The following is a 16,307-nucleotide window of genomic DNA, read 5'->3' as shown; positions in this document are numbered from 1 at the left end:
TAAGAAACAATTTTGGATACTAGAACTCTCTTCTCACCAATGTAGGACATACCATTTTAAAAGGAGTCTGTCAGTAACATTTTCTTTTGGCTAGCAAAGGTAGTGCAGGATACAACAGTGTAAAACATTTCTTTGGGGACCCTTTTTTGCTAATATCTGGTGTCCTGTTATTCTAAATTTGTGCTTTATTCATATGAAAATAAGGCTTAAGAGCACTAGTGGACTTATCATTGCACTTACAGTTCTTGGTTTCTCCTAGTTTCTCCTTGCCAGTGCCGCCATCCGCTACCTTATTGATAGTGGAGACAAAGACTCTGCTGCAAAATGTCACCTCTACTCTTCACTGTTAAACAAGTAACATATGGCTTAGCCCACAGAAAGAAGTATAGAGAAGTCAAGGACTGGATGTGCATCAATACAACCACCTGTGCACTTCTGAGTCTATTTTGCATATGATTAATGTACAAATGTCTGCACAAAGGGACACAAGATAGTGGCAAAATAGGTATGCATGGGAGTGTTTAACACTGCCCTATCCTGCACTACGTTTGTTAGCCTAGGACAAATGTTACTGGCAGATAACCTTTAAAATTGGTTATTTATTATTGAGCAACCCCAGCTAATTCACTTCAGGGCCCCATTTAGACATCACCACTATTTCCAAGGGTCACATGGCATTGTTGTGTCAGACAATCAGTGGTGTTTGATCAGCTGTAGCTCATCAATATTCAGAGCTGATGCATGCTCTGACAAAAAGAGTAAATCAGATGGTATCGGCCCTTTAAAAGACGATAATAACAAGATAATTATAGAGGACAAAGAAAAGGCTGAGATATTAAACAGACACTTTTCATCCGTGTTCACCAACAAACAGTCTGTTCCAGGAATCTTTCAACAGGGCAAAAATCAAAGTTCACCTCCTAATATAACTAGTTTAACACAAAAAGAAGTACGCCTGCGTCTGAGCAAATTAAATATTGACAAATCCCCTGGACCAGATGGTATTCATCCACAGATACTGAGGGAGTTGAGCTCAGTAATTGACAAACCACTGTATATCATATTCTTAGACTCTCTTGTAGCAGGGTTAGTGCCACAGGATTGGAGGATAGCCAACGTGGTACTGATATTTAAGAAAGGTAAGAAGGTGGATCCAGGTAACTACTGTCTGGTAAGTCTGACATCAGTAGTGTGCAAAGTTTTTGAGGGCATCATAAGAGATGACCTGCACAGTTATATCGCAGAGAATAATATAATAAATTATATTCAGCTTGGATTCATGAAAAATAGATTGTGTTTAACCAACATGTTGGGGTTCTATGAGGAGGTAAGTGCAAATCTGGATGTTGGTAATGCAGCTGATGTGATTTATCTAAACTTTGCAAAGGTATTTGATACTGTACCACATAACAGCCTTATACTGAAGCTACAGAAGCAAGGACTTGGGGGAACTATATGTAGAAGGGTAAGGAATTGGCAAAATGATAGGAAACAAAGGGTTGTCAAAAATGGCACATTCTCTAAATGGAACATAGTCAACAGTGGGGTGCAATAGGGATCTGTGCTAGGACCGATCCTTTTTAACCTCTTTATTAGTGACCTGGAGGATGGGATTGTGAGTAAAGTGTCAGTTTTTTCTGACGATACCAAACTATGTGGGATATTAAAATCTGATCTTGACATTACGATATTGCAGAACGATCTGGATAAGATGACTGAATGGGCAAACACTTGGCAGATGAAGATTAATGTAGATACATACAGAGTAATGCACATAGGACGGAGTAATAATATTGCTACATATACATTAAATGGGAGTATACTCGGGACTACAGAACAGGAGAAGGATTTGAGTATTCTGGTAACAAGTAAGCTGAGCAGCAGTACTCAATGTCAAGCAGCAGCTGCAAAAACAAACACGATTTTAGGATGTATAAAAAGAGAAATAAAATCCCGCAATCCCAACATATTGTTACCCCTTTATAAATCACTGATGAGGCCACATCTGGAATATGGGATCCAGTTTTGGCCTCCATATATTAAAAAGGATATTCAGAAGTTAGAGTCAGTTCAAAGGCGGGCAGCTAGATTATTACAAGGGATGGAAGGCCTCTCATATGATGAGAGGCTGAAAAAGTTGAGCTTGTTTAGCTTAGAAAAATGACCATCAGAGGGGATCTCATTTACATGTATAAATATATGTATGGTCAGTACAAAGGACTAGCACATGACTTATTCTTTCCAAAGACCATACTGAGGACCAGGGGGCACTTATTACAGGTGGAAGAAAGGCGATTCAGGCAGCTAAATAGGAAAGGATTTTTTACAGTCAGAGCAGTCAGGCTATGGAATTCCCTACCACAAGAGGTAATAATGGCAGACACTATAACAGCTTTCAAAAAAGGCAGGATGATTTCCTCGATACCGGTAACATTATGGGTTACAGTTAAATTAGACAAAATGTTACACCTATAGTAGTACATTTGATCCAGGGTTCTAGGACTGATCACCTTTTCTCGGGGTCAAGAAGGAATTTTTCTCCGTGATGCAAATTGACTGAATGTGTCCTGTTTTTTTTTGCCTTCTTCTGGATCAACAGATTTAGGTACAGGGATTTTAGTAATACCATAAGAGTAATACAAAATATAAAACCAATTAAAAAATTATAAACTGGTTCATTTTTAATTGTAATAGTGTAGTAATAATAAAAATGGTAATAATACATTTGTGAGGCCAAGTCCCAGTAAGTTAGTATGTTAGTTTTCAGAGTACAATTGGGGGAGAAAGGTTGAACTTGATGGACCTAGGTTTTTATTTAACCTACGTTACTATGTTACTATGTAGAACAATAATGTCTGCAGCCAAGCAGACGCAGATTGACTACAGTAGACCGGTGACATTACAATGTCATGTGACCCCTGGGAATAGTAGCAACGATATAGCTAGAATGGTGCCTGTGTGGGAAGTGAGTACCCACTGTTTTAATTTTAAATGGGGCCCTGAAGTAATTAATCTGGGGATCTCCAGTAGTTGGCAAACTCCTTGAAATAAGAGTCAACTCCTTCCTAATCCAAGACTGTTCACCTGTCATTGTTCTAGCACAGATAGATTCCAAAAAAGATTATTCTTCAGACACGAAAAGGCACCATCAATGGATGCTGAGTCTCATGTTAATGATGTTTTAGGCAAGGTTACTAGAAAATTACGGCATATTGTAAATTAGTCTGTAAGTTTCCTACAAAGACTGTATGTATTAGGGAAAATGCTACAATACTAAGAAAGGGTCAGTGAGCTTAAAAAAAAAATCTTTATGAGGCCAACAGAATGAACAAACATTGATGAATTTTAAAAAAATGAAAAAAGAGCTAATTTTATTTTTCTGCCCTTACAGAAGATTTTCTGAAGCCAAAGTAAACCTTATGAACATGAATTTTGAATAATACGCTAGATAATAGTTTTTTTCCATTCGTATGAGTATTATAAATGCCAGAGATGCAATATCCACATATATCCGTTATGCTACATTTACAATTTAGATATTTCTATGTAATTAAAATTACACACTGTAAACAAATGATAGTATTCTATGCTTCCTACCTACAACCAATATTATTCTGTACTTCCTATAATATAGGGAATTGTCTTTGTTGTTCTTTTGTAGGTTGTAAATTTATATTTCTATTTACATATTCAATAACTTATTTCCTTTGACTTCTTTGACTCTAGACCATTTGAAATTATTATTCTTCTTACAATTTTTGCAAATTGTGTGGCACTAGCAATCTTTTTACCAATGCCAGAAGATGATACTAATTCAACCAATGTGGTGCTGGTAATGATGCTTTTGTGTGTTTTTTTTTTGTAATGTATAATGTACCTTTGTTCGTTTGTTTTTTTTGTGCAAGTGATAAATTGATTTCCATGAATCTACATGGAAAGTTTGAATAATATTATTTATTTTTAATGTACCATTTTATTCCAAGGTGTTGAAGATGTGGAAACTTACTTAACTTGCGTTACTTACAGTATATATTAGATACATGTTACATAAAAAAGTAAACCAACTGTAAGACAGGTACAGAGGGGGAGAGGACCATGCCCTCGCTGCCTTACAATGAACACCGTAATAGGGAAAGACAGTAGGTTGGGGGGATAGAGCAGCTCTGGTGGTGATGAGGTGGCAGCATGGTTATTGCAGGCTTTCCTGTAGAAATGAGTTTTCATTTTATGTTTGAATGTTTCCACTGTGAGAGATAATCAGGCATTCCCTCTGCAAGGAACTTCTAGTTTTGTTGTAAAAAAATATGAGGCTGCAACCTTCCTCACTACATCTGACATCACTTTTATTTAGGGCTAGTGTAGACGACCATATAAATCGGACTAGTGCTATCCGTGGTTTTGTCTGAGTTTTTTCCTCGGACCTATCTATCTGTACATATATCTATCTACCCCATATCTATCTATCTACCCATCTATGTTTTTGCACATCTAATCTAACATACCAAAGAGAGACAAAATGCACTGGTCAAAAGCACAGAAGTACAAAATCTCAAGGAAAAAACGCAAATGAGATGATGATGCGGGATTCATGTGGAAATTCAGCTGCATGAAAGCTTGAACAAACACTGATCTGAATGTACCCTTAGACTGCATGCTTACGATCAGGAATACTAGTGTTCTGGATGCAGCATATTTTTTCTGCATCCAAAACGCTGCATTATATAGTACAAGCAGAGTGGATGAGATTAAGAGAAATCCCAAGCCCACTGAGCTTCTTTTTTACGCAGCTTAAAATCACCTGTGGTGCTGTGTAGACAAGAGGGTCAGTGGGTGCTCTCATCCGCTGGCTAGGCAGTCTTTAGAAAGACCGCATGCACCGTGGCTCATCCCACTGAACACCCATACTCTTTTCCCATGGGCAGAATACTACCCAGACAACATAGGGTGAGGGTAAGACACTGTGGCAATACTTTATTGAACCATCGACATACAATAACATATAAAACAATCCCAGCAAGTACGTAAGATGGTGGAAATTACAGAGTCTCACCCTTTCACTGGCTCACCCGGATTAGAATAGCTGCGACCTCGGAGCTTCCAAGGACCACTACCCCCACCAGTGGCACTCCGCTTTTGATGGGCACCCACAGAGAAGAGGTTACCTTCTCCGAACGTCTCCATGGGGCCAGGTGACCCGATGGTCCCAACCTGGCTTCTCCGAACATCTCCATGGGGCCAGGTAACCGGATGGTCCCAACCTGGCTTCTACAAATGTCTCCATAGGTTCAGTGATGGTAAATGGATCCCACTCTAATCAAACTCTATACAAACTCAGAGTCTGATTAAGACTATTTTCTTGGATGGGGAGAAAATGGTTGTCGGCACCTAACCTTACAGTCCGTCAAACCAATTAGAATGAAGCTTATTAACCCCGACCGATAGTAAATTAGAGTTAGCATATTTTTCTTACTATAAGATGTACTTTTTAATAAGATAACCCCTTGCTAAAATTTACACTCATCTTATAGTCTACAGTCAGTAACCAGAACTCCCTGACTAGTAGTACAGCTAAAAAGTGATAAAAAGCACACAATAGGGCATGACGCGGGCAATAAACATTGTACATAGCATGGTGTTGCTCATTTGGCTGGGTTGTATCAGGCACAACTCCTATGCACTTATAGATACCAGATGCTGCTGCTCTGTATGCTGGAATAAATCAGCAGTAAATGCAATTGTAGAAAGGGATAATACATGGATAATTCTGCAGCACTGCTGGTCAAGAAGATATACAATGGCGATGATGGTGTTGAACAAAGAGCAGTTTTATTAATCTATGCGTTTCAGAGTTAAACAAACTTCTCCATCAGGAAAAAATCCTGACTGTTTATTTAAAACATAGTGTAGAACAGTGGTCTCAAACACTAGCAGCTGACATTGGTGTCCCGGCATCACTGCCATGCACAGATGTCAGCTGCTAGCTTCTGATTGGCCGACGGCTGGCATTGGTATTGCTGTGCAGAGAGCTGGTCTCTGCGCAGCAATACATTTCAATTGAATGTGCATCCTGCGGTTAAAAATACACACCGAAAAAAAACACTTTATTTGAATGAAGACTCCCCCACATTATTCCTCCATCACCAATTTATTGAAAAGAATAAAAAAATAAACATTCAGGTCCGCCATATGCCAACGAATCCAAAGTAGTCTAGAAAATTATACCTGAAAGACATAAAAAGACAAAAATAAAAACAAGTACACTCTCGTTCACAAATTTATTACCCAAAATATTGCCATGCAGGTCTGATGTAGTCCACGTTCCTCGATTCTGTCTCTGGCGCCTGTGAATTGCAGTAAAGTTCCTGCTATTCACAGGCGCCGGGTAGTTTTACAACGATCATCAGAGCCACCGAGTCTCGTTCTCAGCGAGACCAGGCAATGATGATGAGCTTGACATCACTCCCCAGCTGTGAATACTGTAGCTGTCACTTTACTGCTATTAAAAGGCGCCAGAGGCTAAATCGAGGAACGTGGACTACATCAGACCTGTTGTCAACTTTTTGGGTAATAAATTTGTGAATGAGGAGCTATTCGTTGTTTTTATTTCTTTCTTTCTATATCTTTCAGGTAACCTTTTCTGGACTACTTTGGATTCATAGGATTATGGTGGACCTGCATTGGAAGTTTTTTTTTTCCCTTCAATAAATTGGTGAACGAGGGATAGTTTGCGGAGTCTTTATTCAAATAAAGTGGTTTTTTGCTGTTATTTTATTTTGTATTACCGGGTTAGTAATGGGGGTGTCTAATAGAATTTTGACAAATCACAGCTGTCTTCAAACCCAACTTCCATTACACCGATTGTCACACTGTAGAGGGAACAGTTTTATTCTCATTCGCACATTGAAACACGAGAAGCAATGAAACTGAAAGGGAGAAAATACAGATTAGATATTAGAAAAAACTTTTTGATAGTGAGGGTGATCAATGAGTGGAACAGGCTGCCACGAGAGGTGGTGAGTTCCCCTTCAATGGACGTCTTCAAACAGAGGCTTGACAGACATCTGCCTGAGATGGTTTAGTGAATCCTGCATTGAGCAGGGGGTTGGACCAGATGACACAGGAGGTCCCTTCCAACTCTAAAATTCTATTATTCTATGAAATACGGGATTCATGTGGAAATTCAGCTTCGTGAAAACCTGAATAAACACTGATCGTGAGAATGTACCCTTAGACTACAATCACGATCAGGAATACTAGCATTCTGGATGCAGCATTTGCTGCTTCCAAAATTCTGCATTATACAGTACAAGAAGAGTGGATGGGATTAATAGAAATTCCATGCCTACTGTGCTTCTTTTTTTACACAGCGTAAAATCACCTGTGGTGCTGTGGATACAAGAGGGTCAGTGGGTGCTCTTGTCCACTGGCAGGCTGTCTTTAGAAAGACCACATGGACCAGGTCTCATCCCAATGAACGCCCGTACTCCTTTCCCATGGTCAGATTACTACTCATACAACACAGGCTGAGGGTAAAACAGTGTGGCAATACTTTATTGAACCACCGACAAACAATAACATATAGAACAGTCCCAGTGTTAGGCGTCAGGCTGTTGCTGGATTTGAAATGGGTCTAGAACCTTCTGTGGTTGCCCATTCCGGTCCAGCTGTGGCTGATGCTGCTCAGCATCATCATCAACCCCAATGCCTAGCTAGTCCACAAGATGTACAGATAGTCTCTTAGGTATTTGTACCTAGCAATGTTAAGCATAGGTTGCGGAGGAAGACAGGGCTCTTGGAGTCTAAGACCAGGATTCGCTGCACTGAGCATGCCCGTGACCTGGCAGACCGTGATTGGTGGTTTGGCAACCACCTGACCCGGTGACCTGGCACTGCCTGATTGGTCCACGGGTGGCATCTCCAATGGTGCGACGGTGGGCAGGGCTTAGTCTTTAAAAGGCCCGCCCACAAACATGGCGGCGTGCTCTGATCATTGAGCAAGTGATGCTGTTGTGTGGACGACTGTGTTCCACGTAGTTTCCATAGGCAGGTGTAGTGGAAATAGGCAGGCTAGTGGAAATAGGCAGGTAGCTTCGTCTAGCAGTCTGGCTCTGCCAAATGGGTCGCCTAACACCCCGAGCAGCCTGCAGACGTCCTATCCATGGCTATCGCCTGTCAGCCACGTGGAGTAATACCCTTCAGTCCGGTAGCACGCCGGCTGGAGGCACGTGTACCCGTCGGCATAGTCACACACGCATCCAAGCGCCACCAGTGTAGTCTCTGTGCTGTAACAGGACTACAGATAGTTTTTCACCGCATATCTCTCGTGCTGCTAACGGAGATAGTGCGAATTGCTATACCCGTTCCAGTGTGCAGTAACACGGAAGGGTTTATCATTTAAGTTGGTTGCTTTCCTTTTCACCCGGAAAGTGTTTGGCAGCAGTCCACCAGGCTGCATCGCGGACCTCGGGGTCGTTTGCATTCCATTATAATAAAGTTGTTTGCAACCGGCCCCCTAACACCCAGCAAGTACATAAGATTACAGAGTCTCACCCTTCCACTGGCACACTGGGATTAGAGCAGCTGTGACTTTGGGGTTTCCAGGGACAAATACCCCCACCAGTGGCACTCCGCTTTTGGTGGGTACCCACAGAGAAAAGGTTAGCTTCTTCGAACATCTCCATGGAGGCAGGTGACTGGATGGTCCCAGCCTAGCTTCTCCAAACGTGTCCATGGGTTCAGTGATGGTAAATAGATCAGATCGATATTCCTCCAGCTGGGGCCTTGGTCCCTTAAACTGGCTTCCTGTAGAGTATCTCAAATCTGTATCCCTCCAGTTGGAACCATGGTGTCCTGACTGCTGTTGTGTAGAGTCTCTCTGCAGAAGGAAAAAGGTCCCTTTTTATGCCCACATCTGTCCTTCAGGCCATCACCAGGGGCAAGGTGGGATGAAGTCAACTCTCATTGTTTGAGTATTTAATCAATTTGCATAGTTTATCCTTAAATGTTTGCAGGTCAACAAACTGCACGGCCTGGTACAATTGGTAATAAACATATTAGAAAACATAAATTGTTCAATTATCCATAGTCCTTGTCATCCAAGGATAGCAACATAATAATCAATTCAAGAACCAACATTTAGGCTCATATGAACAATTACCTAAGTTTCTTGTCCCATAGTAGAAAAACAAATAAATTCAAGTGTCAACGTAGACACTCATATGAACAATAGCTCATGTCCCTGAGCCTACTGAAATTATGCATCTGGCATAATTAATAATAAATGCTGTGTCATCACATTCCTCCCCCATCTTAATTATTCAGACGTGACAGACTTAAGATCATCCTTCTCCTGGTTCCCGGCTTGACCTGGGTAACTCCTCACGTAATCTACAAGAACCAAACTCATATCCATTGCATCCGAACATGGTTCCTGGAAGCTGATGAAGGCAAAAGGTGTGGCATCGCCTCCCCCATGATTCTTCAGCTTAATGGTACGAGTCTGTCCGTACCAATAGAACTCCTCCAGCTCCTTCTCCTGCTTGAGGCCGCGGGTCCCAATGTGACCAACAACCCCTGGATTCAGGCTGCTTGAGAGTGGGTACTTGATTCCAGACTGGTACTGGATACTTGCTTGGCAGGCAGTTCAATTCCTCTTGGTCAAACTCATCATCCTCCATGACGTTGGCACAACTCCTGTAGTTGCCGTTTATTGTTGAGGCTGTTTATCCACTCTGGTCCTCTTCTCAAGGCCGAGCTTCTCAAGGACATAGTGGCATCCGAAACTTGCTATGTAAGCCTCACCTATGGTCTTCTGGGACTGTTTATATGTCTCCCAGGTTGTGGAGCCACTGGACAGTGTCTAAGAACACCAGTCCTCTGCAGCTCTCCCGGATCCACCGGGATTCCGAGCCGCAGCATGTCAATTTCTCTTGCAGAAATGCTCAGTCTTCTGTGCAGAATTTCCCCATAGACTTGCATTAGATGCGGTAAATCTGCAGTAAAAAAAAAAAAAGTTGTTGTGAGTGTGTTTACGCAGGTGTTTTTAGCCTGGTTTATATAAATAAATAAATGGAAAAAAATTATGTGGGGTCCCCCCTATTTTTGATAACCAGCCCAGGAAATGAAGACAGTTGTGGGCTTATATAATCAGGCTGGGAAGGTCCTTGGTTATTTTTCTCTTCCTAGCCTAAAAATACAAGCCCACAGCCGCCCCAGAATTGACACATCACATTAGATGTGCCATTTCTGGTGCTTTGCCCGAATGCCCTGGTACGGTGGTAAATCAAGGTCATGGTAGTAATAAAAACACACACACAGAAAAAAAAATTATTTGAATAAAGACTCCCCCACAATATCTCTTGTTCACTAATTTATTGAAAAAAAAAAATCCCAGTGTCTGATAGACACTTCTCCATTACTAACCCCAGGAGTTGATGCCAGCTGTGATTTTTCACAGCTTTCATCAACCCCAAGTACCATTACCTGATTTCCACCGTACCAGGGCAATCAGGAAAAGCCAAGCAAAGCATCTAATGTGATGTGCCAATTCTGGGGCAGCTGCAGGCTTGTATTTTTAGGCTGGGAAAACTCCAATATCCATGGACCGTCCCAGCCAGATAATATAAGCCCACAGTTGTCTGCTTTACCTTTGCTGGTTATCAAAAAGAGGGGAGACCCCACATAATTTTTTTCATTTATTTAGGTCGTGGACGGGAGGTATGTGTCTCCGAGGTGCTAAGCCTCAGTGATGTAGGACTCGGAAAAGCAGGCTCCAGCACACATAGTGCCAAGAGGTATTTAATGGGCCCGGATTACTGTTAAAAATAATAAGAAGAATAAAGTACTGCTCACCAGTAAACCTTCACCAGTAGAAATGAATATCACCGGCACCTCCCTCTAGAACACACAAGGTATTTACACACCCAGGGGTTAATTAGCCAGAGGACGGTAGCCGCTGGTTCCTAGATACAGCCTCTAAGAAGATGTCTGTAATGCTAAATGTAGAGATCTCCTGCAACCAACTGCAGGGCGACTGTCTGTCACTTCTGACACACTGTGACACCTCCAGACCAGGTCTTGGAAGGTCTGATTTAAGGCAGCTGCAGCTGTCTGAGGAGGTCTGTGTTTTGCAAGGTGAGCAGGCCTTGCATGTGCTGTTCAGACTCTGCTGAAGGCAGAGAAAAGGATATCATTTAAACTGCTGAGGCCGTGCTGCATATGGACTAGTTATTTTGAGATTTCAGTTATACCTTTTTGTGCCAGAAAAGGCTGTTTTGTGTTTGTCTTCTGATTGGTTTTTGCAGTCAAAATAAATCAACCTGGGTTTCTAATGAAAACTCTCCCTGTGCCTACCTCAACCATAGCCGACTGAGTACTAAATTGGTGCTAGAAGCACGGGCACGAATCCCAAGGGTCAGTGTGACTGCTACAGGAAACTGTATATGTCCTGGGTGAAGGTAGCATGCCAGCAAGGGATGTCCGGCAGCATGGAAGAGCTGATAAAGCAACTGGTGCAGGTTAATCTCCAGCAGCATCAACAGCAGCAACAGCAGTGGCAACAGCAGCAGCTTCAACAGCAGCAGCAATGACAACAGCAGATGCAGCAGCAGCACAAGCAACAGATGGAGCTCCAAGCCGAGGTGATCCGTGACAGAGCAACTGCCCCACCCCCAAGCCGAAGCGACGAGTCCCAAGTGAGGAAAACCATGAAAGGGGAGTTGCAAAAGATGACTCTGGGGGATGACGTTGAGGCATTCCTGGTCGTGTTTTAGAGGGTGGCGAACTGGGACAGACTACCACCGGAGCAGTGGGCGGAGGTTCTAGTGCCATATTTGACCGGGGAACCACAGAAGGCGTACTTTGATTTAGCCCTGCAGTATGCTAAGAAATATGGTAAACTTAAGGCTGAGAGCCTGGCACGGCTGAGTGTAACCCTGGCAGTCAGGGCACAGCGAATTCACCTCTGGGACTTCCACAGGGACAAACCCCCCCGATCACAAATGTGTGACCTTCTGCACCTGGTCCAGAAGTGGCTGCAGCCAGAGACTTGTTCCCCATCCCAAATGGTTGAGAGAGTGGTCATGGATCGGTTTATCCATATTCTGCCAAAGCTGATCCAGTCCTGGGTTTCCCAGGGAGATGCCCACAATGCAGATGACTTGGTGGGCCAAGTAGAGAAGTACCGGGCAGTAAAGACTTTCATGGGTGGTCAACAGGGGTTAGGTCACTTTTCTGGGATTCCCAAAGGGAGGATGGCTCAAAAAAGAAGGAGAATAACTCCTCACTGTGGGGGCATCCAAGATTCCAGGAGGCCACTGAATTTCAGCTGGGTAATCAGTCCCATTCCATCCTCTGTTGGAGGTGTCATGCCCCCGGCCATATAGCCGCAAGGAGTCTCATTAACTCGGGGATGCCTGGTTGCTCGGATGACAGCCAGATCACTGCTAAAGAAACCTCACCGCAGATCGTACAGTTTCCCATGTGTGTGCTTGTTGGCAATGAGAATGAGGTAGTGTAGTGGCCCGAGGGTTCGGCCGCTACAGGGGTATTGCACCTCAAAACCAGAGGTGTGATATTTCACTCCCAGGTAAGGATGGAGTATGGACCAGGGCTCAGTTAGCTGCATACACCACACACACCCAATTTCCGGGGGACAGCTCTACGGTGCTCCCATTTATATATATATGCAGGCACATCTGACTATGTCCCTGGCTGGAGTGGGGAGGGGGGAGGAAAACCCAGTGGTGTAGGAGCAGATAGGGGTTGGGTTCTGAGCATAGGTAGGAGCTCATTGGGTGCTGGTCACCTGAGCTCACACACAAAGGAGGAGGTATATAAGGCGGGCACCATCTTAGTTCAGGAGTCCTTACAGTGGAGAGGTGACAGGGAGCAGAGGCTCTGTAGGAGCTCTGCTCAGAAGGCAGGCCTAGAGAAAAGGCCGGGGCCAGAGAGGAGAAGTAAAGGAGAAGAAGGAACAGGAAAGAAGGAGAAGAGACAGAGAAGCAGAAGGGCTCAGAAACAAGAAGGCAGAAGGGACCCAAAGAGCCCATGAGATATCGGGTGAAGGGTCAGGCAGAATAAGGGTACCGGATCCCAAGTTGGTGGAGGTAAATTATCCCTCAGCCAAAGACCGGAGGTCGTGATCATCTATTGGTGCGACCCCCCGCCAAACCTACTAGGAAGGCACCATATAGGATAGTGGGAAACGGGGCCCACGTTTGCCCGCATAGATCCGCGGCAGCTGGACAGAAGTTTGGTCACTGGTGGGCATGAGCCAGAGAAAGGACAGAAGGGAGTCCTGTGCCATACTCCTGAATTGCATGAGGGTTGACCGAGCCCCTCACCTGGTGGACGCAGCACGGCTTGGGCAGTCATTACCGGCGGAAGTGACTTGGATTTCAACTGTGAGTAAAAGACACTGGACTGCAACACGTTGACTCTGTGTTTCTTACCGCGCCAGCACTAACGGTACTGGGATGCCCTGCACCACAACCCCCACCATCTACGCTCACTGCCCTGAGGCTACACTCCTCCCGCGGGGAGTTATACTATTCTCTGCTGCACCCACAACACCAGCCTCAGTGGTCTGCCCTGCAGCGGCGGTTCACTCTGACCGCAATCCATGGGTGGCGTAGTCGGACATTCATAACTATACAAATAGACTGCCACAGCATCTGGTCGGACCACCCTGAGCCATGGGACCGGGTTGCCACTACTACCCTAAACATTGCACTGAAGCCCGGTTCCGGGTGCCCCATGGCCCAGGGGGCGAGTCAGTAGCATCCCCTGAGGCCAACATCCCTGAGCTAGAGGTGTCCAAGGGAAACTTTGGAACTGCCCAACTCAGGGATTTAACTCTGAATGGGGCGTTTGAAAATGTTACCATGTTAAATGGGGTGCCTCAGGAGCCGGGTGTCTGACAATCGGTTCCCTCATTTTACTGTGAATGGGGAACATAGTAATCAAGCTGTGCAGAGTAACCAAGCCCAGGGGTTAGGTAATCCAGCAGTTGCTGGTGCCAGGGCCCTATAGATGCAGGGTGTTAGACATGGATCATTCCCATGTGTTGGGTGGTCACCTGGGGCCAGAGAAGACTCAGAAACAGATCCTCCAGAGATTCTACTGGCCAGGTTGCTACAGAGAAATAATGAGATATTGTTGTCCTGCCCCAAATGCCAGCTAACATTCCCGGTGGCCCACTTCCGCAGTCCCCTAGTACCGCTGCCTGTCATCAAGGTTCCATTTGAACGCATAGTGATGAATCTAGTGGGGCCTCTGATCAAGTTTGCCCGAGGGCATCAGTATATCCTGGTGGTATTAGATTATGCTACACGGTATCCGGAGGTCATACCACTACGAAACTCCTCCGCCAGGTGTATAGCTCGGGAGTTAATCTATATAAAGGTGCTTCTCACAAAATTAGACTATCCTCAAAATTGTAATTTATTTCAGTTCTTCAATACAAAAAGTGAAACTCATATATTATATAGAGTCATTACAAACCGAGTGATCTATTTCAAGTGTTTATTTCTGTTAATGTTGATGATTATGGCTTACAGCCAATGAAAACACAAAAGTCTTTATGTCAGTAAATTAGAATAATTAACAAAAAACACCTGCAAAGGCTCCCTACACGTTTAAAAAGGTCCCTTAGTCTGTTTCAGTAGGCTCCACAATCATGGGGAAGACTGCTGACTTGACAGATGTCCAGAAGGCCGTCATTGACACACTCCACAATGCAGGTAAGCCACAAAAGGCCATTGAAGAAGAAGAAGAAGCTGGCTGTTCAGAGTTCTGTATACAAGCATATTAATGGAAAGTTTAGTGGAAGGAAAAATTGTGGTAGAAAAAGGTGCACAAACAACCGGGATAACCGTAGCTTTGAAAGGATTGTTAAGAAAAGGCCGTTCAAAAATTTGGGGGAGATTCACAAGGAGTGGACTGCTGCTGGAGTCATTGCTTCAAGACCCACCACACACAGACATATCCAGGACATGGGCTACAAGCCACTCATGATCAATAGACAAGGTGGGCCAAGGTGAAAAAGACCTGGCCTGATGCTCAGTGGTCCAAGGTTTTGTTTTCAGATGAAAGTAAATTTTGCATTTCATTTGGAAATCAAGGTCCCCAGAGTCTGGAGGAAGAGTGGAGAGACATACAATCCAAGCTGCTTGAGGTCTAGAGTGAAGCTTCTACAATCAGTGATGGTTTAGGAAGCCATGTCATCCGCTGGTGTAGGTCCACTGTGTTTTATCAAGACCAAAGTCAGCGCAGACATCTACCAGGAAATTTTAGAGCAATTCATGCTTCCCTCTGCCGACAAGCTTTTTGGAGATGGAAATTTCATTCTCCAGCAGGACTTGATTGGCCAGCAAACTCACCTGACCTTAACCCCATAGAGAATCTATGGGAGAATCTATGGGGTATTTTCAAGAGGAAGATGAAAGACACCAGACCCAACAATGCAGATGAGCTGAAGGCTGCTATCATAGCCACCTGGGCTTCCATAACACCTCAGCAGTGCCACAGGCTGATCGCCTCTATGCCACGCTGAATTGATGCAGTAATTGATGCAAAAGGAGCCCCGACCAAGTATTGAGTGCATTTACTGAACATACATTTCAGTAGGCCAACATTTCAGATTTTAACCCCTTTACAGCCCAAGTGGTTTGCACGTTAATGACCAGGCCAATTTTTACAATTCTGACCACTGTCACTTTATGAGGTAATTACTCTGGAATGCTTCAATGGATCCCCCTGATTCTGAGATAGTTTTTTCGTGACATATTGTACTTCATGATTGTGGTAAAATTTCTTCGATATCACTTGCGTTTATTTGTGAAAAAAACTTAGCAATTTTCAAAATTTGAATTTTTGCGCCCTTAAATCAGAGAGATATGTCACACAAAATAGTTAATAAATAACATTTCCCTCATGTCTACTTTACTTCAGCACAATTTTGGAACCAAAAATTTTTTTATTAGGTACCTATAAGAGTTAAAAGTTGACCAGCAATTTCTCATTTTTCCAACAAAATTTACAAATCCATTTTTTTAGGGACCACCTTACATTTGAAGTCACTTTGAGGGGTCTTTATGACAGAAAATACCCAAAAGTGACACCATTCTAAAAACTGCACCCCTCAAGGAGCTCAAAACCAAATTCAAGAACTTTATTAACCCTTCAGGTGCTTCACAGGAATTTTTGGAATGTGGAAGAAAAAAATTAACATTTAACTTTTTTCACAAAAATGTTACTTTAGACCCAATTTTTTTTATTTTTGCAGGGGTAACAGGAAAAAATGGACC

The 16,307-nt window shown here is 43.5% G+C and overlaps 1 protein-coding gene across 1 annotated transcript in view; it reads left to right on the top strand.

The window, feature by feature from the left end:
* Window positions 1-16,307, top strand: part of CACNA1S (calcium voltage-gated channel subunit alpha1 S) — a 1,485,309-nt gene that overhangs the window by 165,511 nt on the left and 1,303,491 nt on the right. Inside the window, exon 3 of the mRNA XM_073685020.1 lies at window positions 3,727-3,832. Coding sequence (XP_073541121.1) covers window positions 3,727-3,832 — 106 coding nt within the window. The remainder of the gene's footprint in view (window positions 1-3,726; window positions 3,833-16,307) is intronic.

Source organism: Phyllobates terribilis, unplaced genomic scaffold (genome assembly GCF_046119375.1).
Source record: "Phyllobates terribilis strain yellow unplaced genomic scaffold, ASM4611937v1 Scaffold_1__5_contigs__length_1240528914, whole genome shotgun sequence".
NCBI classification, from domain to species: Eukaryota; Metazoa; Chordata; class Amphibia; order Anura; family Dendrobatidae; genus Phyllobates; species Phyllobates terribilis.
This window is presented reverse-complemented; position numbering and strand designations above follow the sequence as displayed.